A 27,887-nucleotide genomic window follows, 5' to 3' on the forward strand; every position below is an offset into this window, starting at 1 on the left:
TAAGTTCCTGTTTCACCTCTGTGGGATAAAATGCATGCTGTCATTGTCGTGAACCAAACAGACACTTTTAACATATCAGAATTTTTATTCCTAGTTAACATTTTTGTTGGTGGCCGGGCTATATTATTCTTTATTAATTAACAGGGTGTCCACTTTCTGGAAAGTCAGGGATAGTCAGGGAAAAGTCAGGGAAGCTCAAGGTGGTCATGGAAAGTCAGTGAAATTGACGGGCCACCTGGAAAGTCAGGGAAAAATTACTAGTAAAGCATATTTTTTTGCAAAATTGTAGTTCTTTCCTATACAGGTTATTATTTTTCTTCTTCTATTTTAAACGTAAAATACATAATTCATAAAATAAATTCGCGTTTTTTTTTCTCATATAACTTCACCTGTCTAGCAAAGTTGTGTGGTTTTTTTTTTCGAATTTCATGTTGTTCAAAATGATCTGTCTGAGTCACTCTCGTCTCTTTCGGCTTATAATATACACTTTTTACAGCCACCTGTATAAATATTTTACGCATTCGAAGTTTTTTTTAATAAGTGTCGCAAATGAACGGAAAACTTTCAAATCAAGCTTTTGTTTATTTTGATCTCTGGTCAGGGAACATTTCTGAAATGGTCAGGGAAAGTCAGGGATTTTTTTGGAGCATTCTGAGTGGACACCCTGATTAACCCTTGTAAACCCAATACCGCAAAAAAAGTATTGTCAAAATCGGTCCATAACTGGAGAAAATATCGGTGAACATAAGTAGTTACATAAAAAAATACATAAGTAACATGTAACATACAGAAGAATTGAGGACCGCCTTCTTTTTTTTCGGTTAAAATGAGGGCTTTGTTACATTCTATCTGTTTGCACTGAAGCCACACACTAGATGAACAACGAGCACGCTGAATTGCTGATGAAGAACAGGAAGATGGTGAATTTCCTTGCGCAAGGAAAAAAAGGAAAATACGTGTCTGATTTTTATAGCGAGTGATCATGAATATTAGTAACGAGCGCTACTCGCAGGCGATAGTCACACATCATATATTTATCTGCGAAAGGATCAAGGAAATATACATACATAGGTATATACGTATCTGGGGGGTCACTCCGAAAGACCGTTTTCACGCAATTTCAATGAGATAGAGTCGTAGTTAGCGTTACAGTTTTGTTTTTCTGAAACTTCGAGGCGCTGCTCGCTTGAGAGTGTCCCCCCCTGTTATCTAACAATGTAATCATAACCATACCAACTCCACCATTAGATTCCAAAATTTTATAATAAGGTCATAATAAGGCCTCATTTCATCATCATCAGCCAATAATCATCCACTGCTGGACATAGGCCTCTCCCAAGGAGCGCGACAACACTCGGTCCTCGGCCTTCCTCATCCACGCCTCATTTACTTAACTAATTCGAATCGAATAATTCAGAATTTTAGTAATATTATATTTTTTTTGAAAATTATTGTCGTATATGTATACAGAGACATTTAAATATTTGATAGATTATCGTTATTGGTATTGAAATTACCCAAATGTTAGTATGAAGTTTATGAATGTCTCTGAGTACGGCATTGGCAGTTAGAAACTAGCTACTGTCTGCTATAAAGGTGGTATCCGTGGATGGGAGAGGTCCACTTTGTCCAGCTGTGGACAATTTGTTGGCTGATTAATGATTTTGATTGGCAGAAACATAGCACTTTCTTCTAAATAAATCGTGATTGATTGATCAATTAACCCTCGTCCTCGTGCTTTTAAGATCAACCGCAAAAACTATTACACAACTATAGGCAACGCAGCCGCAGTTCAGACTATCTACCGAATCTTCATCGCCCATTTCTGCTCAACAGGGCCGGAATTTCCAAGCTGATGATGATATACTTATGCAAAGACTACAATACTTTATTAAGTATAACACTTGCACCACAGCTACCTCTAATCCTTTTTTTAAATTTTATTTTAAACTCTCTTCCATCCAAAGGTTGTCTGGTAGAGATTGCTATAAGCAATAAGGCCGCCTTTTTGTACTGTTTTTATTTTTAAGCATTTTTCGGTATTTTTTCTGTTTTTGGTGCAAATAAAGAGGATTATAATTATTGTAATAATGTATAACTGATAAATGAAAGGAAATTATAGTACTGTGTCCTATAACATAACTTAGCACAAGTTGTCAAAGTTACAATGTACAAACTAGAGTCAAACTGAACATAACCCAAGTGCTATGTTTATCTTGATCACAATCGGTAGTTCCTCCCTTGCTGAATATAGGTACCTAACATTTTATAGTTTCTCAGTATCGGAGGCCGAGGGACGCGGACGGTGACGCCAGCCCGGAGTCGCCGAATAACAACAATAACAATAATAACATTATGGCGGAGGTTTCCATTCGTCATGTTTTAGTGCCGATCGTGAACCAAATAATTATTAGCCAACATTCGCACAAGTGTCGACGCTGCATAAGTAGGTGCTGAAGTTAAACAAACCTACATTTATTACTATTAGCTATTAGGTATTTGTGAGTCCTTGCTAGTGTCTGTATGTTTATTATAGTATGTAGGTTTAGTTTAATACCCGTTCAGCATCGTGTAATATTATAAGTAGGTACGTACTTCCCTACCTCCACACGAAATACGATACAATTTGTGGTCTACAGTGGTAGGTAGGAGAGTATAGGTACTCGCGAACGAGCAATGAAAAAGTTCCACCTATCGTTGCCGTTCCATATGTCACTGGAACTTTTTCATTGCTCGCGAGTGTATTAAATTAAATTCATTTATTTCAGATAACTTGATCCATATTCAGTACATGTAGGTAAACGAGTACTTACTCAACTCATAATAATTAGGTATAATAATAGAGTACTAAAACAAAAATTAAATAATAAAAATAAAAAAACCGACTTCAAAAAACCACTAAAAAGTAATAATAATAATAATTAATAATAATAATAAGTAAGAAATAATTTATGGTTTACACCAATTCTGTGCACTAAAAAGTAAGAAATAATTTATGGTTTACACCAATTCTATGTGACAGTAAAAAATATACCAGCAGGAACTGTACCCGTATCATGAAAATTCGAGCTAACGAATAGAATCGAATTCGAGTGCGACTATTGTCAACTTGACAGCACTTTCGAACACTTTTTACCTTTCGAATGAGTTTCGAAAAGAATGACCACAGAGTACATGATATTATTCTGACAATGACCTATGGAATGATAGCTGTCAAACTTTCGCAAATCTGTACACCGCAATACACCGCCATTTTGTTGTTGACAGGTTGACAGCACTTTCGAATAGACTATCGAATAGAATGTGCTGCGTTTTTTCCGGATCGCCCTACTGTTCTTTTTTGGTGACAAAGTAATCTGAAGAAATATGGCACCAACTTCAAAAAAGATCAGTTCCTGCTTAGGTATATTTTGTACTGTCACATAGAATTGGTGTACAACATAAATTATTTCTTACTTTTTAGTGGTTTTTTGAAGTCAGTTTCTTATTTTTTTAAAATTATTCTTTTATTTTATTGTTTTTAGTTTATTTGAAATAATTTTCAATCAAAATTAAGATGCAAATGATACCAATCAGTCCTATTCGTCAATACAAATCATTCAAGCCTAAACACGAGGTAGTTGCCATATACCGTTGAGGAGTTCCCTTGACTGCCTTCCGTTTCCATCATCAGATCAGCTCAAGGTCACCATCATATTTTTTTGTAATAAGAACGGTGTGATTTTGCTACCCCTTGACCTAATGAACCAATTTTTTTCCTTTGAACGTCACTCTTTGGGCCACCCGGTATACTAAGCCAAAGAAGAAGTGAATCAGGAGGTCTACCTAAATAACTTCGGTTCGACGACTGGAAATTCGCCCTGTTTCACCCCATTTCAGCTTAGTTTGTAACCAATTTTTCAAAATCCGATAATGTAAAATACTTTAAAAAATAATGAAAAATATAAAAAATACCGGTATAGTACCGGTATAATTTGGTAAGTAGATCATTTTAGTAGGCCGCTAATCTGTCAAAACTACTAACATCGGTAAGTCATTTATAAAGTAGGCCATAATAGATTTATTATTGTTAACGTCAGTTAACCTTGTCAAATTATGAAAAGACCTTGAAGTCTTCTCATTCTAAATTGATAATTCGCGAGAAATGACAGCGTAGTGGCCGTGATGCCCATGATCGGCTCCAGTGTGTCCCACGGGGAAGGAGTGGTATGTCCGAGTGGAGCGCCGCAGCAGCCCAGCAGCAAGGAGCGGGCCGGGGCTCCGCGCGGGAGGGGGCGGGCCGCGCGCTCGGCGGCCGGCGGCGCACGACCATTGCCGACTTCACCGCCGCTCACGGATGACGCCCGGTCGGCGCGTCGCAACTTTTCAGAACTCTACTAAACTTTATATCACGAAACAAAACTTTTTGAAGTGGTACCGATATACGAAAACCGATATAAAATTATGTAAAAACCATACCAATAGATAGAGAATTGCGTATTTCCGTCGAATTTGGTATTTTAGCCGAGCTAAAAGTTCGCATACCGCTGAAGTCGAGCGATTTATCGAGTCAATTTTCGACGCGAAACTTTTGCATTAACTCGGATCTGTTTCGACGGTAGTGTTTTTTTTCTACAATCGCCGTGGACCAGAAGAGCGATCAAGATGTCGAAAAAACATCTTCACAACCAAGCTGCGATACCGCTAGCGCCGGCAGTGATCAAGGTAAGAATATTTTCTTTTTTCAGTTGCGCATAATTGTTACTTAGTTCTACCTCTATTGTAAATTTGAGTGAAAAATGTGAAAGCCTTTTCCAACGATTTATACAGTATTAAAAAATTTAAATTTGTACATAATACGAATAATAACTAACTAAAAGAAAAATAAACTTATATTATTATGTTGTAGCTGCGTACATCTTACAACGTTAAAAACGCCATGCGGTAATTGCATTTGAAAGTAGGCAGCCGCCCCGTGCTATGTTATCGTATACACTCATACGCCTTTACCACTACGTAGGCTTCTTTTGAACATCATGTTTCTGCAATGTTGCGCCGAGATTATAAATATTTGAGTAGGTAGGTTCAGTTAAATTGGTATTCAATCTTTTGTTTACCTTAAAAGTTTAAACCAGGTTTAACGGGTCTATAACGCGGTATTTGACAGATGCAAAGGTATTTGACAGAAACATCTGTTTGTTCATCAAACAAACGTCTAGTCAGTCTGTTATATTTTTCTACTAGTGTTACTTTAACTATGGTTTAATCTTTTCGTTCTAATGCAGTTAATGTTGATACAAAAATACTTGATGGCGTTTACCTAGTTATGGAATGCCTCGCAGCGGAAATAATCCGACGGTAATCACCGCCATTGCACGAATATTTCCGTATGATTGCCACGAATAAGAGGCCATGTTTTCCCTGCAACTATTAATTATAATTACGCTAGAGAGCCACAAACTTAGCGACTCGGTGACAGTTGACATACCTATTCGTAACTTTCGTAAGCATTTTTAAATGTGCTTATAAGCTTACGTAATTTTAAAAGCAGGTATCTGATAAGATTTTGTTTTTTATTCTTATCCTCTTTTCAAATTGAAAGTTCTAACATCATATGATATTTTTATATGTTTTCATAGTTGTTATATTTATAATTCTACAGTCTACTAATATGCTGAGCGAATGTAATTCCTTCCAAGCTGCGCATTTACCTGTGTTTTATTTAATTAAATAATACTTACCTATGTATTTTTTACGTTTAAAATTTAATATTTTAAATACTTTTACTAGGTGTTTACCTGTTTACCTAATATGACCCTATTCCTAAGTAACAGGCCTCTATAGAGTGTAAAAAAAAGTAGTCCAACGTTTTTATTTCAGCGGTAAAATGTAACTAGTAAGTTAAGTATGAGGTGCGCCGATGGCAAGGGCTGGCCCTTAATCTCGTGAAGATTTCCTTATTTTCTCTTATTCCTGAGACTTCAGGCTGGAAGTAATAACGATTTATTTAAGTTATCTATTTAAACTTCTTCTATAAAAATTAATTTGCATATTGTGAAATATGTATTTATAAAAAGAAAGGAAAAGAAAGACAGGTAAATTGTATCATGTAGTAATAATTAAAGCAAGAAGTTCATAGAAATAAATTCATAATAATACTTAAGTATATGTACATTTTTTATACCAACATACATTTTTGCAGACACTACTCTACACTTACTAGGTAACTGCTAGAAAAAACAAGTAGCAGTTATAGCAAAAAAATTAATACTGTTATTTTATAACGGTATTTTCGGTATTATTATACTACTTTTAGGTAATATTGTTTTGCTGTATTTTTTTTTAAATATTGGTATTTGTTTATTTATATAAATTTTATATATATTTCTTCTTTAAGTATATCTCTGTATATTTTTTTGTAAGTAACTGTAAATATAGTTAGGTATTCTATACTTACATAAACGTTGAGTCTAAAATTGGCCGTGAAGTTTTCTGAACGGTTAACGGTTACGGTTGATCTGTGTTTTAACTAGTTTCGGATTAAGAGGTCAGCTTTAATAGTTTTGTTATGTGGTGTCTGGTGCCAGCCCGTGATGGCCAGATCCTGTAGTCGTCTGCATTGTCTACTTGACTCCGACACATGAGCTCGCATTGTTAACATGATGGCGACGTGTTCTAAGGAAAATCTTCTTTTGTTTGAAACCTATTGCACACTTTAAATATGCACGGTTTATTTGTACCTAGTTCATACTTACTTAGTTGCTACAACCGGGTATTAGTGGTATTACGATACATACAGCATTTACCTATAGCTTTTGAAATTATTTATAGGTTAATAATAATAATATAGGATTCATTTGTATGGTAATAAGTAGAGTTTAGTAGAGTAACTAAGTAAGTACATATAGAGAAGATTTTGTACATGTACCTACTTAAAAACGATCTCATCGGTTCCTCCAATAATGACACTATAAATCAGTAATACATACAGATTTCACATAAAAAAGTAATGAACCATGTCGAATGTCGTGTTGTGAATAACCAGTCAGTAAAGTCATACGGACAGCGGCGCATGCGGCTCGGCGGCGGCCACGGGGCGTGCGTGTGTGTGTGAGGAGGAGGCGGGCGCGCCGGCGGACGAGCGAGCTCCATCGCTTCGCGAATGGAAATTTCCATGAACCGCTCACCGCGTCGCCGCCGCGCCCGCCCCGCCCGTGCCCCGCGCCTCAGCCCGCAGCCACCAATAACCGAATACATGAATACCATTTTGGACTACAGTGCCAACGATTCTTCATTCAGGAAGGGTTCGACTCGACGTCGCCGCAACTCGCCACCGCCGCCGGCGTGTACCTTACCCCATTCATGCAGAACGACCCACCTGTCTATTCTTTACATCTACTTAATAAAAGCTGTTTTCGGCACCTCACCAAAGAGCTCACCGACTCGGGGAATCAGAGCGCAAAAAACTGTCGAATAAACAAGGCGAATAGCCAAGGCCATCTTTTGTGTCTCGCTGTTACCTGAGAAAAGTTCGCGTCCCCAATCTTTTAACAAGCGTTTAAGCTTATAATCTTCTAGATCTTTCCATTCGGTTTAGAAAAGCGGATGGGGGACTTTCATAAATAAATATTAATTATGTGACATGACGTTTGGTTGGAGTCGTGGAAGTGCGGTGGAGCAGAAAATCTCCCTATTTAGGTTAACACCTATATTTAGTTTCTTCATTTAACTAGGTTAAAGTTAAACAGTTAAAAGGATCGCTACTTGTGAAGAATGTATTTTTATTTGTAATCAATTTTCCACATTTTTGAATTAGAAATAAACCGTAAACCTTCTTTCTTTCTTTATTGTTAATTCGTCAGTCTTTGCTCAAGTAAGCCGTTTCCTAGAATATTTAGACTAGCAAGTAATTCATGAAAGCCGAATACTCGGGGATATTGATAATGGTCGGTTTATGGGGCATCAAAGCAACTGCGTAAAGTTAAGTAAGTATAAGTAGTTAATTTTGGAAAGGCGTTCTGCCGTTTTCAGCCAATGTGCAGGCACTTCAAGGCTGAGCTTTATCTAATCTGCGGCCAGCCGAGCGTGAATCAATGTTGGCAAATATACGACCGCGGCGGGTGCCGAGCCGCGCGCCCCCGCCGGTTTGTTGGCCGCCCTGTCCTCCTCATAAGTGCAGACAGCAGACCCACTTTTTATTCTAAAACAAAAATAAAATACTTATAAGTACTTACTTAAAAAAAAATTTTTAGGTGTCCCAATTTTATAAATTATTTCGGTACCGTAAAATATCGGTTTTATCGGTTACTTAAAATTGTTACTCTACATTTTCTACCTCACTATGTGCGTTTATGTTCCTGACTGATGTGTTTTTTAATTTCATACCTCTAATGCAGTACGCCACGCCTATCTCAGCAAATATGTGAGCATATTTCGCTTTTTTACATTTTAATTAATATTTTTCTTGAAAAATCTAACTAAATTGTACCTATCTGTGGAGTCATCAGGTAAAAAAATAGGTTAAATCGAATTTCTTGTAATTATCGCTACTTTACTACCTTTTTCGGTGAACTATGATTGCTCATTTCGTGTTCCGATTATACCTAGATAAAGTATAAAATTAATAAGTTCCTATCACTATTTATCAGTGCACTCGACGCCGGGCGAGGCGTCATCGACGAAACGCGAACAATACAGTGTAGGGAGCATATTATACAAATCATACTTACCTACATTACAATACAATATACTAATCTATTTTAAAAGAAAAGTCAAAACAAAAAAAAAGATTTTCAAATTATGAATTTTTACTTGACTTAGGTATTATTTGAATGTACTTACTTGTGTTGTGGGATTAGATAGGTTTGATACACCTATTATTATTATATTATAAAAAGCTAAGCCCCAATTTCTCCATAGTCGGTCGGTTATCTAACCGACCAGGGATGGATAGTCAATTATACGTCATCACCATATAAAATTCTTGACAGATGTGTCAAAAGTCAACCACTAATACCTGGTTATGCTCTTTCTAACCGACTATGGAGAAATTGGAGCCTTGCTTTTCTAACATTATAACTAAGTTTGCTATGCACAACCATTGTAAAATTTTCCGTTGAATAAAGAACAAGGAGACAAAGCAAGGTAAACTATAGTGAAAAGTGAAATGTCCTAAAACCGTGTGTAGAGACGACATACGGCAGGGAGCGTCCAAACTGCGCGTACGCACGACTCGGTGAAGGTAGCCGTGATTTAAATACAATGCCGGTGTCACACTCGTCTAATACGCGATGAACCGCGGGGCCGGTTTGCGGCGGTTCCGAGCTGAAACGACACAACCACAGCCGCTACGTACGTATACAACATACGCCGTCGGTCGTGATGTTTATAAATACGGCTCGTTACTGAGAAAGTTAGTGGTGCAGGAGTTAAACGTCATTATACTCGGTCGTTCTAACGTAATATTTGCAACTTTTGGACATCACATCACACCATGACTCTACAATTATGGTTCTCGGTAGTACTGGCCGGACACTGGCAAACTGCCCGGGTCTAACCTTATCATATTATATGTTGTTATACTTATTTATACATCAAATAATAACTGGTGACATTATGTGTATGCATCACAAACTTACAGAGAACCGTTGTTAAAAAGACTGTTCAGTCACGATAGACGTCTTTTCAGTACATTTCAGTATCATTCCCTATCGGGCGGTATAACCCGTATATCTCTAAAATAGTTTACCTGTGTATTAATAGATACCTATATTATGTTGTCTATTAGAGGGCGGTCATCCATTATTAATTCACAGCTTCAGTCCGCTGACGACATGCAGGTTCAACCTGGACAGAAGAGATTATAAATTGATATGTCGGGAAATATAAAAGACAGATTGATAGAGACTCTAGGCTCGCGTGTTGGCTCAGCACTTTGTGGGCAGCAAGAGCAAGCAAATGTAATGTTATGAGTCGTTCAGAAATGTTTAAAGTTGCCTCACGCACCGGCGACGCGAGGGCGGATTGTTGAGGCTACGCTGAAACAACGACATGCAACTACGTACTACCTACACTCACAATCACAAGTCACACAGCATAACTTGCATTGCGATCGTATTTAACTGAGCTGGCTACTACCTACTGTGAGTTTCAATAACGATTTTGACAGATTGAAACTTTTCATATGTCAAAATAGTATTCAAGTTCCAGTTATCGATAGATAGAGCAGTTAATCTTGGTTATCTTTAATATATTAGGCTAAATTTATTTTAATATAACGTACGTAACGTATTATAAATATAGCATAACCTTACGGTATTCATTTGATATAGTAAATAGGTCAGCAAAACTTGAATAAGTATTTTTTTTATAGTAAGATTGTAACAAAATAGTTACTTTTTTCAGTAAGCAGCGCTAGTAAGCCCATGTAACGGCTTTAATTAGCGTTAACAACAGTATTATCACTGTCGCTAAATAATGATTTGTTAATTACGAAACATAATTTTCGCAAAGAGGATTTGTTTATCAAAACGTGCGTTTTCCTGTTTCAGTACTGAAATGTTCTTAAACAATTAATTAGTCATGACTTTGAATTTAAAATCTAAATACTTAGGTATATAGCATAGATTATATGGCCGGTTTTTCAGATGTTACAGTTGTGTGACCGCACTACTTACAGATAGGACAGTAGGTGTAAAGTAGTTGGGTGCATTCAGCGGAGTGTGTGGAGTCCGCGTGCTCACATGATGCGCCTCATGGCCTCATGGCTGGAGCGATTGTCTCGTGAATTACAACCCGAGCGAGAACCGAGCCGGTTTCATCTAGTTCACTATAATTAGCATCTATTTTTAACGTGGTTGTACCTGTACCAAAGTTATTTCCGTGTTTTATTTTTAGGTCTCGTTTTAGGTCGATTCACTTTTTGGATTATCATAAATAAAGCTTATCTTAATTCGTAATGCCTAGACGATAGCAAAGTGGCTTGTTGAAATGCCGGGTTCCGTGGGCGCGTCGGTGCGTGCCTGTGAGCTACGCCTCGCATCCACATAATTACCTTTAACCAAATTGGAATAAGTCACAGTGATGCGTCTGCGGGCGCGATAGAGCACGCTCCTCGGCCGCGTCTCCGACACAATACTTTCACGTTCCGGCACAGAGTCGGCCGCAGACGCGACGCTCCACGCGCTTGCCTCCCAGAGGCAGGCCTGCGCCTGAAGTAGCGGTGGTTGATCTATGACGCGCACGTGGTGATCACGCGGTCAGCGCGTGCGCAGGGTACGCTCCGGCGACCACCACGCACACCGGCGCGGGTCACACTCACACATACACGACCGCCGAATGCCAATGCCGCTGTTAGCTGTAGGCGCTGTAGCCTGTAACTTGAAAAGTATGACCTATGCAACAATATGCCTATCTAGGTTTACATTACCCAACCCAGGTTACCTGAATACTTCATGGTTTTTTCCTGAATAGGTAAAAATATCTGATGTCAATGATTTACCGCTGTATACCGGTTATTTTTGCTTGATATGGATTTCGTAGCGTCGCCTAACGTTATAATTGATTACGAAGCTTAACTTACAAAAAACAAAATGGTGTCAGTATTTTATATTTTTACAGTAGAGTAGAACATAGAATAAACACTCTCGACTCGAAAAAGTTCGACATTTTGTAAGTGGAACTATTTCATTGCTCGTGAATGTACTTATACCGGGTGATTGGTAAGTCGATGTATTCCTTTAAATGGGTTGTAGACGAAGGCATTGCCAGTCGATTGAACCCCATAATGCATTATCCGAAAGTCAACCATTTCTGAGTTATTTAAGTTTTAAGTTTTTTTGATTTTTGCCAAATTTTATGTTTAAAAGTAAAATATTTCAAAAACTATCAATTTTTTAAATACTTTTTTGATTGTTTTGCATTAGTGACACCTTAGCAAACTAATTATAATCATTAATTGCGCAATATTTAACTTAGTTTAGACACAGTGCTTCAAGATAGATGAAACATTAAGAAAATGATACGAAAGTTGAAAACAAAAAAGCTAAATTAAAAAAGAATTTTATCAGACAATTTTTCAGGCACTACAGTTTAAAAACATAATCAATTTATAAGCTTTAAAATGACATATTCCAATCTAAAATCGATTAAGGTATGACCAAGATATAGCCAAAACAACCGCAAAGGTGGACAAATCTCAGTAGGGAAACAACCAAGATTTATAGTAGTTAGAGATGCAACGAATACACGAATAGTGATTTGGGCGAATACCGATTTACAAATAGTATTTCGGCGGGTGATCTAGTGCTTTGAGATAGAGTTTAATCTGTAGAGTGCTTGTCTCGACCGTACGGCAGATCCTTTTTAGCTAGTGTTCAACCAAGTCAAAACAGCACCCAAAAATTGTAGAGTTTGTCGAAAATATATTTTTTCGCCTTGAAGTAGTAAAAAAACCGTGTCGAAAACGGATGATAAATGCATATACTTAGGTAGGTATTAACTATTTTTGCATTTTATTAGCTCTTCATCACAGGTTTAGAACTTAGGTTTAGAATGGATTCAGTTGAAAGAATGTCGGTTCTGCCACCCAGCATGGCAGTGAGTGACCCATGCAATTATCATAAAACGTAGTCGTAAATTTTACAGTCGAACATAGCAGAGTATTCAACACCAACAAATGTAGGTAAGTAATAGGCTGATGACGCCATTTAAATGCTTTTTGTACTATCAATTGTTTATAGCTGTATTTTGATTATGGTTTTAATCTGCTATAAAAGGCTCCTTAATCAAAGACCCGCTAAAGCGGCAAAAATGTGCTCGAAACGGAACATAACATCAATCTAATGGACTCCTCGTCCTCGTGGACACTACGAGCCCGCCGGGATACTATTTCACACTCATTATTATTATTATCATTTGGTTTGCGGCTAGTTCAATAGGATTATAATAAAACCGCAGCCAGCAGTCGTCAAGATAGTAGTAATAGTAGAGTGCGAATTATACGTTTAGCGCCATCTAGCTGAACCTAACGGCACTAAAACTTACATTATGATTCAGGTTTTCAGTGAAACCTTCGGTCGTCCTGAAGGTAGAACCTATCAGTACCCGTTCAGTATTCAAGAAGTCTCCATAGATCGCACTGTGACTTAATTTATTTCATCTGGATTTCAGTTTAAACTACCATATGAAAATCTTCTCTTTGCCTCTTCGACATGAAAACATTTCGAACAAGTGGATTCCCCTTTTCCTTATCTCAGTTCCTAATAGTCCCAATGTTTAATTTATAAGTACTAACCTGCTTGCTTTTAAATCTTTAAAAATATATTATTATGTATAAACATGCAGGGCTAGAGATACTTAATTTAAGTTCTAAATTATTATGATGATTCAAGCCCAACGTCGATCGCCGGCTAAACTGCTAGTTTTGCTTAGCTTGCATATTTGACCCAGTTCTTCATACATTGTGCGATGTGCGTCCCCCGCAAACTACGCACTTTGTTTAAAAACTGCCTCAACTATGCGATCTAAGCTAAACTAACTTATGTAGGTACAATAGGTTAGGCTTTTAGGTCATCATATCTGGTATTAACATTATTACATGAGTTCATAACTCTCCCGTTTCGGGTGTTGGATAAGTAGGTTGGCAGTTGGCAGCCACTTGGTGGGAGCGAGGGTGGAAGCGCGGCCTTGGCTGGCGCCAGGCGGCGGGGGCGCGGGCGGGGGGCGGGGTAGCGCCAGTGACGTCACCGCTGATGGTCACCGGTGTGGTGACTTGTTGCACAACACTGACCCTCGTTGACTGAGGCCCGGCGACTGCACGGGGTCTAGCGAGCAGGGCGCGATGCCGACATTAGGGGACTCGATACTCTGAAAAACATACTTATTGAGGGGTAATCTACAATTAGCACCTTTGCGATGGCAATAAAATATTTGATTTGATTTGATTTGATTTGCAATTCTATGTTGAAACAGTTTGTACCCGGCAAAGACTCTGCCTGCTCGTACGAAAAGTTAATTGCTGAAGATGGTCATACAGGCGAGGTTCTCAATTATTTTGTATATTTTTCGATAACACGGGAAAAGCTCGCATACACTTACCTTTTTATCCAAATAAATTTAGTTTATTTTCGTGATCCATACACAAACATAATGAAACCAAGCAGTCTTCCTTTTTCCACGCGTCAAGTTATAGTGAAATAAAATTGTGTACTTTACTTGTGTTTTTCCATTTCATCTAAAGGTTTGCATCCCCGAGGGAGTGGTCCGTCAGTGCCCCTCTCCGCAAGTGATCGTAAACTGCGACCTTCGAGCTGAGACCATCTGTTCTGTTACATTTGACACACCCTCATGTTACTACACTACACCTACGTACCTTTCTCAATTTATTTAACTAAGTGCAGTGCTACCGAGAGAGACTAGAGTAGTTGACGTACTATATTTAGATACATAGTTGTATAACATTTATGTATAAAGTTTTTAGTGTGTTTTTGTTATACGAAGTACTACTATTGCGAGATTAAAAGCAACTATTTAGATGGCCAGTACGACGTCGTACCCTCTGAACAATTCAATTACATCTAATAAATAACTACATGGAAGCCAATAAATCATGGTTACGTGATCGTTACACATGTTTTCACGGCCATCACTACTAAAAGAAGTATGTTTGAAATATTCAGCCGATATGTTAATTGAGCGGACGCCAAATTATGCTCTTAGTTCAGACTTCAGCGTAAGTTGCTAAACAATTTGGTCATAGGAGTCATAATAATAAACTGAAACTCAAATGCTTTTATTTCATCGCATACTTTTAATATAAAATTGATTGATCAACGTATTTTTTTACAAACGAAGTACTCTACTATAATATATGACGACCGAATGGCGTAGTGGTTAGTGACCCTGACTACTGAACCGAAGGTCCCGGGTTCGACTCCCGGCTGGGGCAGATATTTGTTTAAAGACAGATATTTGTACTCGGGTCGTGGGTGTTGATATTTATATTTAGTATCTATCTATCTATATATTTGTGTAGATATATCAGCTGTCCGACACCCATAACACAGGTTCTGCCTAGCTTGGAGTCGGATGGCCGTGTGTGAGATGTCCCCAAATATTTATTTATTTATATAACACATAGATTTATTCTCTTGCATTTGAGTATCAACTGTAGTTATGTACATTTTTTTTCAAATTGTAAATCTGCAACGAAGAAGCTACAGTGAGGTGAACTCTACACTGTCTTGCGGTCCGTCGCGCGCGAGGTTCAACAACAACAGCCGTGTTTGCTCGCTCAATCAACAGCTCCAAAACCTCCACATTAGCGGGTTGTGATTCATGTGTATCTATAGTTATTATCTCCCATATCAATCTTGTAACTTTAAGAATATGGCATCTATTTTTGTTCGTCACATAGAGGCGCTGACCTCGGGAGGCGTGAATTTCGCTATTATTAATTGAGATCTACGCCTTCGTTTTTTTCTGTTTCGTCACGTCTCTTTAGTAGTCTGTTATGTGGACTTCAAAATGTATTCATAACTTTTTAACCACCACCGCGCTTTCAGTATCCTTCTCTAAACCAAAAACCTTTGAACCTCAATAATTCACAAATTGTGATGTAAACATACTTACTTAGTAATTAATAAATCTACTGTTATAAATGTTTTTACTTATCACTAAAAATAGTAAATATTATAGGTACTATTGGAAAATACGTCAAATAATAAACATGTGTAAATAAAAGTTTTTATAAATAATGATGCATAATAATAAATCTCTACCTTAAATTTGTCGATTTCCCCATTGCCACTGTAAGCACCTACCATGTTAACCAAAAATCAGAAAACTTTATGAATACAGCATTGTAAAAATATCCTTTAGATAGCTCATCTATTTTTCATCACCTGTGACTGTGAACTACAGTGTTTCACTGGGGGTATATTCTGTTGACTGATCCGAGTGCGAATATTCCGTTTGACGTGATATCCTCTAGTATGAATGCTTGTGTTTTGTATATTGCACATAAGTGTCTGTAGATCGCCTCCGCTGGAGCGCCGGGACGCGGGTGCCCTTCTGCTAAACGGCGGCAATAGCAGGAACCGAGCAATGTGTCTGAATTAGCATACGACGTGACCGCAGCCGCCTTGAGCCGCCCCCGGGCCGTGTGTAGGACGTCGCTAGGACGTACAGATAAAGACATAATGTCCGTGGGGGCTGTCTCCTTCTGTTCCAGGAGCTAGAAGCACCAGTCACAAGGCTCACGTCTGGAGTTTCTGAATTTTCCAAACATTGTTATTTTTACAAATTATTCCATTGGACACTATGAAGTTTTTATAACACTACTATTGAGTAGTACTACTTACTTAATAATTAATAACTGTACAGATTTAATGACAAACAACCTAATATTTTGAAAACGATGCGTCCATTTCAGTGCTTGTGAAATCCAGCCCTATTCCTAGTGGGCTAGTTCGAGTTTTCCATGTAGTTTCCCATTTCCACCCGCAGTTGCACCTCCTGCGGGGGTCTGTGAGCCTGGTACTCCGGACGCAGCACATTGCTATCTGTACGTGTATGTATATATGTGAGTTTAATTATTCAAGTTGCTTATCAACTGAAAATACAAGTTTCGTGTATTATTTTGATGAAACAGTTAATCTTTTTAATTATTATGCCCGAAATTGATGTCATTTACTTTTTTTTTTACATCTGTAACAAACGTAACAAAATAAACTTACTTTTGAGGTAGTATATAATATTTATAAGTTTATAATAACTCAAAGACTTGAGCAATGAACAATTAATAATCTTTGAGAGCATTGTCATAACTTCTGGAGTGTAAATTACCGAATTTTTCTCATCTCTCTTCTTCATTTTTCGGTTTAAGTTTTTGTACTTTCCCTATAATACCTATCAGCATAGCGCTTTGAGAATTTAATGTCTTATTCTTAAGGCTTTGTGTATCTAAAATACAATAAACAATGTATTTAGGATGGACCATCACGTTGATATGCATTCCTAGTATCGATGACCTTTCCGATTCATGTAGCTATTTCGTATAACTTTGTCTATGAAACGGTTCATGGCAAGCAATCTATGGCAACGCTTTCGCCAAATATTACTTACTAGCTGTTCCCGCGAGCTTCGCTTCGCCTTAAAAAGTTTTCCCGTGGGAATTCCGGGATTAAAAGTAGCCTATGTTCTTTCTCAAGGTCTAGACCATATTATTATGTATACCAAATTTCATTCAAATCCGTTCAGTAGTTTTGGCGTGAAAGAGTAACAGACAGACAGACAGACAGACAGACACAGTTACTTTCGCATTTATAATATTAGTTAGGAAGTTAGGATTAGGATTAGGATAGTACCTAGGTATATATACTTAAATATTATTGAAAATAAAAAATGCACGTCTGCCTACCCCGCAAGGGAGTAGGTACATAAGTACAAGGCGTGAGCGCGTGTTTCTTTCTTTGTTTCTAAAAAATGCATGCATAATTCATGAAAATTGATTTTTTATTGATAAGGATGTATAAGTTCTCAGTTAAAGCAATAATAGGTAATAATGTTTCACTGTTTTTAAGTTTAATTTTACATTCGAGAAGAGCGATACTTCAAGAAAACGTGGATATTTTTGTGTTTACGTAAACAAGAAATTGAACGCGTGAGTTTCAAATGTTGGCATGCGTGATGGATCACTTGGTGTCGCGGATTCTGGCAAGGTGATGGGTCTCGCTACTGCGTACGGGGCCCCACGCCCCGCCGCACATCACGTGGCTCGGAGGAATGCTCAAATAACTGACTACTTTATGATGATGTTGATGTGTTGTTGTCAGTCGACATGCGACGGGAGTGGACAGCGTCACGTGCAGAAAGTACGTGTCGTAACTCTTTCTGTTTACAATATCTGTGCCATTTACCATAACATCATTCAAATTTAATTGAATAAATTTTACACAAACCTCTCGAGTAGTTCACAGTATCGGGGATCGGAATGGCTGTGTCCGAATGGCCGGAAATGCTTTATAATGTACACACACAACACATTAGTGTACTCAGTGTTATCGCTTGATTATCTTAGGTTAGTTTAGTATTTGTAATGTTAGCCCATGCAGTCACCACGCTACGCCAGCCTATTCAGGTATATTTTATGGAGCTACGTAAGTAGGTATAGGTAGGCAAGTAGATAGTTATCTACTTGTAATAAAGTCATAATAGGAGATAAGCGAATGTGCGAGTCATGTGGATCGATAGTCGATGGAGTTCCGCAACAGTAGGCGCCGTGCTGGTGCCCACTCCTTCCACCGTAGTTGCACTGGAAATCACGAAAACCTATTTTATATAAACAAAGCACATTTCATCAGATTTCAAGGAGCTCTTTCTCCTGGAGGGACGGTGCTATTTTATGCTCTGCAGAATTTTTAGCAACATTGTGTAATTTTTAATAACAAGAAACTGCGATTTGTGTATAAATAGAATAGGTAGAGTTGTCTCTGTTGTCCAGGAGTGGAGTGACGGGCGTCTGCGGGCGTCACGGGGCGTCCGTCACTCGCCGCCGTAATGACTGCGCCGCGTCGGAACCAAAAATACACTTCCCTAACCAAAAACACCAAGTTCACATTGAGAATGACATGCCGAAAATTATAGCTTTTTCATTCGGCTTCAATACCACTGAAAATTACATTATACGGATGCCGCCACTACTATAGGTAGGATATCATTGCAGCGGATAAAAACTACTAAGTATGTGGTTAGTCCTTTTTATCAAAGTTCAAGGGCCACGGCCACGCTGCTTGTTTATGTCATTTTCCATGAGTGAATAACAGGTAATAATGGAGTAAAAAGTGTGTATTTAACAATGAAGTGTCGCACCGCGGAAATGCCATGAGCTCTCGGGCCCGCAGTCCCCGGCGGCGGAACTGGCTCTACCTCGGATTAGATGTAGTTGAACAGGAAAAAAAGTTGTCTGCTTATGGCTTTTAATAAGGTTTAGTTCCGTCGGCAGATGGAAAAAACCAGGCCTTGCCTTGTATTTATAAGCTGAAAAGATTTTCTATAAAAACAAAGCCTGTCATTCAAAATAATAGCGTTATTCTAATCATATATTTTTTCTTATCAACGTGTCCTTGTGCTATAGTTTAATGAACCTTGATTATGACTAGCGGAAAACGTACTCTCAAGTAGGTACTAACCAGTTTCCTCATTTAAGTAAATCTAGCGAAGCCTGAACTCTGTCTCATTAACAATCAGCCAATCGCACGTCTTATTTAAGTTAACATGTCGTTCTGAGTTGTGAAACTATTAAAGTTTCCTTATCTGTAAGAAAAATGTACTTACTCCTCGCCGCGGTAGGTACATTTGCATAATGATTCATTACGAAGTACTTATGTTAAAACCAACTTAAGAAATCTTTATGTAATAATGAGTTCACCATTAGTTACTTACGTAGGTGTAATACATAGGTATAATTGATAGTTAAACAATTTTCTTCAGTCTTAAGTAGGTATACTGAAGAAAATTGTTAAATTATCAATTATAGAGTATATCTTGTTTAGAGGAGTTATTCAATACAGCCTCACGTATGTGAGCCGAGACCTTATCCGTTCGTACGCCATTTTTTTTATTAATAATAAGATTGAGATGAAATCTTATTTTCTATAACTCTGTATATTGTATGTATTCCTGGTACCAGTTATCATGTATGTGAGGAACGAAGGCTGTTCGTAGCTGAAACTCTGTCTATGTGTGTATGTGGTGTGTGTTGTTGCAATGAATATGATGCGAATCCTGCAGTGCTGCGGCACCGCGGCGTGCTTACGAGTATATAATTTACTTTGCATAAAACATATCGGATTTTCGGATTCAAAATGTAAAATTTGACACTAATCACTTTTTAAATTTTACTCCTATCCGTTTCGTTTTGACTAAGCGATAAGGCCTCAGATCATGTCTATGCAGTATTCAGCTTTTATAAGAATCCGTTAAGCGATGCACAATTTTGTAAAGTACCTTTTCGTGTATTCGTGGGCTACGCCAAGCCTCCGCGGTCCGTAGCAAATTATTCGTAGCAGCCGAAATAGTGGACTGACATTTCCACTATTATAAATGCGAAACGACGAGGCGGCATCTCGACTAAAGGTACTAGGGCTGCAGAAATATTAAAAAACATATTTTAGTGTGAGTTAATATTTTATCAATGAATTTAAAAGAGATCTAACATACAGCCTCCGTGAGGCAACTATGCACCGTATCCCTTGTCTAGTAAAGTCCTGTAGAGCTTCCACTAGCATTAGAATAGTATTGGAGGCGTGGCCAGTGCGTGTACAGTGTCATCGCGGCTGGATGTGGTTGTGAGTGAGATGTGTGCAGGTGCAGCTGCTGCGCCGCATGCCGCCCTGGTGCCGGCAGGCAGCGCGCGGGGGCTGGACGCCGAAGGGTGCACCTGGAATCCTTACGATTATCCAAATCCTTGCTAAAACTGGGCCTAAAAGAATAAATTAGGCAATGTTTCAGTCTAAAAAGATAAATCAGAAAATAAACACCCACGCTTCAAATACATTGTACCGGAACCTAAACCTCGAATATGAAATAAGAGGGCCATGAGCCGAGTGGTTCCCAATTGGCACAAATCGTCGCAGCGCGATTCAATCAGCGCCCGCGGCCGCGGCCGGGGGCTCGGCCCGGGGCTGGTGGGCCGAAGATAACGAGCCCAACGAGTGGGATCCGGTTCCCAGAGACACCTGCACGCGGGTATCATCAGAGATACCATACGTCATTACGCACTCAAATAATACAGCCAAGGATACGAATGAATCGAACGATATCATTTAAATTTTATTCTAAATTTTATTATTCTGTCAAGATATCTAATTATTTTCCTAAACAATGAGTATCTTAGTTTAATCCATTTTAGTATTCAAGAGAAAAGATTTACACCCACGTATTTTCTTCTAATGAGATGATCCGAACAAAAAACAACATCTCAAGTTTGCAGACTGAGTAAAACATTTCGCTGTTTACCTCGAGATGCCCGGGGCAGGATGGAAATCAGAATTTAATGTCCATCCCTTTCTGAGAACTTCTTTTTAAATCAATTTTATTTAACTTATAATGCTATAAATCTCTATGTAGGTAAATATTGTATTATCAGTATTATTACTTAATCATATCTATAGTTTTCAGTCCGAAGTAGAGACAAAAAGCTCAGCGGAAAGCGTCGCTTCGTTCCCCCACATACATGTATGCCATTTAATTTTGTTGTTCATCAAGTGTTATGTTATAGTCAGTTTAGTATAGTAAAGTTTAATTTATTTCAAATACTTAAGTAATAAACTAATTAAATAGACAACGATTTAATAGAACTATAATAGCAGATCATAGTATCTAATCCCAAACATTATTTATATTTTATAAAAAAAAACAAGGAGGTTTCGTTGAGAGCTAGTTACGATGACTAATAGTTAGTGCTAAATTATCAAGTTTAGCCACAAACAATGGCGGATTCAGTTCAAATATTAGCACACGTGACGTCACGCCCCGTGGTCACCTGACGATGACGACGATAACAAAATGTCGTCCTCCAAGTTAACGAACGCGATATAAACTCATCGTGTTAACTTAAAGGTTCCTGAAGTTAGCTGTGAGCTGTGATTACACTTTTGTGCTTTGTCAAACTAACTACATATATGTCAATCTTTAAAATAATGAATATGCGAATAGGCGGATTGTTAGTTTGAAAAGGTACAAAAGTGAAATCGAAGCCAATTTCAGGAACTATCAAGTTGTTTGAAATCTCACTGTACCAGTACCAACCTTCCAGCCAACCCGCATGCGCATTTCAGACAGCTCGTAAATTATTATATATTTGTTAATAACTAAATGAATTATTTATATAGATAATAGTTGCGTTTAGCGTACCAGGCTAGCATGCAGGCGGAGGAAGTACAGATCGCCTGGAAAAGCAGGACATGCTCCAGCGGCAGGACGCTGCAAGCGATTACAGACCTCAGTAGTTGCAATTAAACATTATATTTCGTTACCATTGAGTATCGGTAATGTAGAGTCAGTTGATAATAATTTAGGTTTATTTTGCTACGATTCTATTGGTTCACAATCTAAAGAGGCGTGTCGGGAGCAACAACAGGAGCTGGGGAGTCATCCCCTACCACCCCTTCTCCCATTTCACAGGATTTTCAATAATTTCACCTTCGATAAACAATATTACGAACGTTGATTCCCTACTTATCAAATATTTTTTTACATTCGTATCCTTTTTCTCCCGTATACGTATGTCACTTTTGGCTTTTGACACTATAGATTATTACAATCAAGGACTTTGTGTTCTATATACAAACTCCTTGTTAATTACATGATTGTGTACCTCTACCTGTGCTGTGACTAATGTATATCACGTTTACACTCACGGGCAATAAAGAACTTTGAAAATCAAAATCAATCAAAAATCACTCACGGGCAATTAAAATTTCCTCTCACAAAATGCAATGAAACTCAATGTTGCAGAAGGCTTCATTAAGCTACCCTTTTCCGAACATCTTTCCTCTACACAGGATGCTGCAAAAGTGATTTAATATGCCGAAAGAGGTGACTCTGACTGAACGTGGACTAAACTCGTCTAATCTACAAAGTTTCTATAACAGAATAAAAAAAAAAAAAAAAAAAAAAAAACAATATGTGTTGTCCAAATCCATAAAAACAAAAGTTGTTGATAAATGTTAGAATTTTGTCTCGTCTTGAAATTTATCACGACCCATCACGTCCCCACTGCTGGGGCACGGGTCTCCTTCCAATGAAGGAAGGGTTTAGACTTAGACCTGAAATTTAATTAAGTTAAAGTTTACCAAATTATTACAGGTACCTATCTACCTAATCTACCTACTTACCTTTCTGTAACCTGTCTAAAATGTTGGCCTTGAAGACAATTTTACAGGCGGTTCGTAGTTGCCTTCATAAATTAGTGACAAAGAGATAATAATTTAAATGAATAATGCAATTGCACGCACTTGATAAATACCTAACAGTGAACGCAACAGGTTGCACTGAGGCTACCAGGGCTGCATAGAGGCAGTGCAGAGGTCGCAGAGTGCACCGCGATGCGACGGCGATATGCCGGGCGAGACAGAAACAACCAACACATCGATACAACCACCCCCACAGCCTAACTACCCCCCACCCCGCCCGTAAGCACTAGCCCAGGACTAGACCGTAAACAAACTGAAAACTAGCACGCAGCTTCTCTGCGCACTGGATGCGAATAAAAAGTTTTAGCGGCAAATCTTTATGATAAAATGATTGCATGTGATAGCGACGACCCGAGGCCGCCTCCGCCGCCGCCGCCGGTCACATCTATGAGAAACCCTGATACATAAATGTTCTTTATAGAATTCTTATAGTTTCGAATCACCGTAAGCACTAGGACTCCATAAAGCCACAGTGATAGATTTCGCTGCAGCCTGAACTTTATTGATGAACTGAGAGAGAAAGATATACGATCGTCGATGCTTCCGTGTAGTGCATCTTTATTGCAAGAGGAACTAACTAGATTTCAGGTAGCTAGGTCTCATTTCCGATCTCCCGATCCCGTCACACCTGTTGATCTCCAGATCTGTGCACTCGCTCGCGGGCGCCGGCGGGGGGGCGGCGGGGGGGTCCGTGTGTGGATGCAAGCCTGTCGATTAATGATATAACTTTATATACTACCTACATCCTTCAAAGGATTTTACTCACCGGGAGAGTATGATGCGATAGGAGATTTCAGCGTACAAAGTTCAGATTCTGCTATTGCAATTGCTACACATTAATCATCCTCTTCTTAATTTAACGTTTCCGGGATAAATTCTAATATGATAAATACTCTCACATGGGCTTAGATTTATCACAGTTGTGTAAGCAAGGATTAGACCACCCATCCATGGTCACAGGATATACAAATGTGGTTAGGCCCAAAAGTTACAAGTAAACAAAGTAAGCTTGAAAGCTCTCTTTCGTTTTGTTTTGTATCAACATGTTTTGTTTTCGTTAGTTATTGGTATTTTGCCAGGAGTTTCACGTTCACGTTTCTTTAAATAACATCATACAAGCATGGGTTCTAATTCGGTTGGTTCAAATATAGTGTTCATTCACATCACTTGTTTTCATACAGCACCTCGATTCAGATATTATTGTAGGTACATAATTAATAATTATACTCATCCGCACTGATTTCAGTCGATTTAGTACTCTAATTTATTATTAACGTGTGAGTTAGTGGTGAGAAAATCTAGAGCTAGACTAAAGTTAGTTCCTAAAGTTAGTGCCAGTTTCTCCATTCTCGGTTAGAGCACATAACCAGGGAGTAGTGGTTAACTTTTGACACATCTGTCATGAATTTTATATGGAGATAACGTTTAATTTATAAATCAAGAAATTGGCACTTAGTGTTGAAAGGGTTGCCAGGGCCAGGGAGATCAGCGTCAGGCACTAGAAGGGGGAGTCTCTCACGGTGGCTGAACCAATGTTTCTAGTAGTTTCTACACAGATACAAATATACTAACATTATTAATATCAAGTGCATAATGTAATAATAACTAAACCAATAACTTATGTGTAACTACATTATGTAGGTAGTAGTAGGTACGTTTTAGAAAAAGTACAAATGTGAGAGAATAGAGGTATACCCTGTATGTGAGAGTAAAACACACACATACACAGCATATGCTTACCGTATTTACTTTCAATGAAATAATATTTCTTACGATATTAAATATTCTTGACGTTTCTACACTCCTAGTACCTAGTAGGTACAACGCCTCCCCCGCCACCATTTATAAAGAAAACCAGAACATACTACGAGCCAAGTTCAATACAAAAATTAAATAGTTAGTATAAAAAATAATTGAACCAAAATGGAATCTGAAGTGTCAAGTTCTATGCAAAATCCAAATATTTTTTACAAGAACTAAATCACATTATGGACAAGGTATAAAACTGTATTTATTTTCTTTATTGGGCATATCAATATAGCTGTGAAAAATTACCTTTAAACCTGTGGTCTTCCATTAATAATTCGAAATCAAAAATAGTGAAACAGCTCTTTTCCCTTCCCATCCGCTTCATATTCTTCCTATCCCATGGACGTGTGACGGGTCCACTGCCTACCCCCTCTACGATACGTCCCTCGAGCTATAATCCTCCAAAATTGAAACTCAATAGAAACTATTTTTGATGATGCCAAAAAATAGTCGTGAAATAGTCATAAATAGTCGTGTTTTCCAAAAAAATAGTCGTATCATACTTTCGGAGTTAGAGCTATACTTTATGGAGGATTATAGCTGGAGGTCTCCAGCTATAATCCTCCAGTCTCTTCTGAACGAACGGTAAGGCCTATCGACTTGGTTAAGGTCTCAAAAAATAGTCGTGAAATAGTCGTAATGACATGCCAAATTTCAGAAATAGTCGTCAAAAGATAGCAGAGATATAAAGGTACTTTGCTGCAGCCCTGGTGGAGGATTATAGCTGGAGGTTTTGAAAATATCGAATATCTTTGGAACTACTATGACTATCGGTTTGAATTATGTCTCAAAAAATAGTCGTGAAATAGTCGCTTCTATTTATTATAATTTTAAGCTTGATAAAAGCTGTTAAATAATTATATCAAATTCTTCATACAAATCAAAGTGGACGAGAATGCCAAAGCAAGCCAGTACACAAAAATAATAGCACCGTAGCATTGAAGTACTCATGTCGAATTTATCTATGAATCATTTATTTCGTCATACTTTGCATCAATAGTATCTAAACTAATCTTGGGTATGACATTTTATTGCTTTTGCTCTTAGCCTTTACCTTACTGTGTACAGAGAAAACGTATGCCTATACACGCACACATTTATCTCTGTTATCTTGACAAACGATAGCGATGACGACTACGGCGATGTAGTACCTAGGTCAGTTATTGTCATCCCTTACTATCCCGTGATCAGACAAATATTGCTATCCTTGTCTCCTTTCTAACCGGCATGCATCGCACGCATAGAACGCGTGAGCGACCGCATAACATCTTGACAAGCTATAGCAAACCGGTATTTATTACGTCCCTTATGTGACCGCCGCCGCGCGCCGCCACCGGTGAAGTTGGGGTTAGTATTTTGCATGTTTTGTTTGATAATTTGTTTACAGTTTAGTGCAAACTATGGTCACGATCGGTGTTATTTTTGGTTGTTAAAATATTGTGAGTGCTCTATACGCAAATGAATATTCAAGATGTTATATTCTAAAAGATATTAGTGGATGCAGATAAGAGTGTTTAGTGAGTGCTATGTTTGAATATTGCAAGTAAGTATCCTTTTTAATACTCAATATCAAAGCAAGCCATCCTATTTTGTTATGCTCAGCTTATTTATTAACATGATTTTTTATTGAAGTAACGTAGCCAAATTATTTTTTTAATATCTATGCTTAATATGTATGGGGATTGTTAATAAATTAGCAATTTTACACTATGAGCGAGTAAATTGTGCATACATGCAATCAAGGCATTCATGTACATATCTTAGTAGATACGAAAATATGTGGGTATCATCGATTACCTACATATGGTAGTCCTGGTTAAATGTGGATATTTACCCCTCAATAGCAAAAAAAGGCGTTATTGTTTGTATTTCTGAATGAAACTAGGCAAATAAATATATGTATTAAAAAAAAATATGTGTAACCTACCTATAAGCCTACCCATTATTATTTCAGGTGAAAACACAGCCTATCGATGTAATGCGCCGATAAATTATCATGACTCCATTGATGTAATGTGCTTAAAAACTGCAATGGCTCCGAATACATGATTACCAGATAACAAATCCTGGGTAAGAATTTATCACTATTTTCATATGGTATTGTGCTTATGTGTATTATTGGGGAAAAGAAGGCCGGGCCGCCCCCGTACAACCTGGAGGCGGTCAGTTGAAAAAGAGGCTGCATCAACTGGTCTCGGCTGGGACGACCTGGAAGCGGCCGCGCAGGATCGGGAGAAGTGGAAATCCTTTCTTCGAGCCCTATGTCCCTGATGAGGGATAAGAGGATTTCATCATCATCATCATTGTGCTTATGCTAGGCCTATACAGTGTTGTGGTGCTGAAGTTGATAAAGTTATAACAGCCAATTTACTTGTCAAAACTCATTTGTACCTATCAGCTACAAGCGACAAAAACGTGTTTCTGAACTAAATACCTATGTAAGTAATTCACACCCTGTGAAATTTCATACAAGTTTCAAACGCACCGTCCGACCAAACCGGTTTTGGACAAAAGCCAAATTGTTTTCTCAGCTATCTCTTTCGCTCAAAAACAATAGAGGTCGGTTATGGGACATATATATTGAAAAAGGTGAATACACTAATGAACAGTATTTCTACTCTACCCTTTTCGCACAAAAGTTCGCAGTTTCAAGTAATTGTTGCAATAAGTTACTGATAAGAAATTTTACTCCACTGTTTGCTGTGGTCTCCAAATGACAATAAATTACCAAACAAATAGTCTAGGTGAAATAACGTTATTACTACTCGTATCTACCTACTCGTATATCATATATATATGTATATAATATTGAAAAAAAACTAATATTTTTATTAATAAGACGTTAATTTGCCTTATTTTTTTTTCAGCGCAGCTTACGTGTGTTCTTCAATAACGTCGCAAGCTACAGTGGCTGTTGATAATTTTTGCAAGTTCTACACCTACAGGATTCAGTTATCTGGGCATTATAGATACCCTATAATCACCTACGAAGTTATTTAGGTATATTTATTAAAACCATTATACAAGGTGTGGCAAAAAGGGTATACTAAGCTGAAAGCTACATGTGCAGCATGGTATATCTAAGCCCGAAACTGAAAACAGAATTTAAATATTCGCGAAAAA

At 38.0% G+C, this 27,887-nt stretch overlaps 1 protein-coding gene and 1 long non-coding RNA gene across 2 annotated transcripts in view; both read left to right on the forward strand.

Annotated features, from left to right (window-relative positions):
* Nucleotides 1-4,300: 4,300 nt before the first annotated feature.
* The window catches only part of LOC105391484 (proton-coupled amino acid transporter-like protein CG1139), a 47,059-nt gene continuing 23,472 nt past the window's right edge, over nucleotides 4,301-27,887 (forward strand). Inside the window, exon 1 of the mRNA XM_011562964.3 lies at nucleotides 4,301-4,704. Within this exon, the coding sequence (XP_011561266.1) occupies nucleotides 4,645-4,704 (60 nt within the window). The 5' untranslated portion in view covers nucleotides 4,301-4,644. The remainder of the gene's footprint in view (nucleotides 4,705-27,887) is intronic.
* LOC125491146 lies at nucleotides 25,850-27,878 on the forward strand. Its single transcript, XR_007268153.1, has 3 exons — nucleotides 25,850-26,307; nucleotides 26,719-26,834; nucleotides 27,632-27,878. It is a non-coding gene; the product is annotated as an uncharacterized LOC125491146 (long non-coding RNA).

This window comes from Plutella xylostella, chromosome Z (genome assembly GCF_932276165.1).
Source record: "Plutella xylostella chromosome Z, ilPluXylo3.1, whole genome shotgun sequence".
NCBI classification, from domain to species: domain Eukaryota; kingdom Metazoa; phylum Arthropoda; class Insecta; order Lepidoptera; family Plutellidae; genus Plutella; species Plutella xylostella.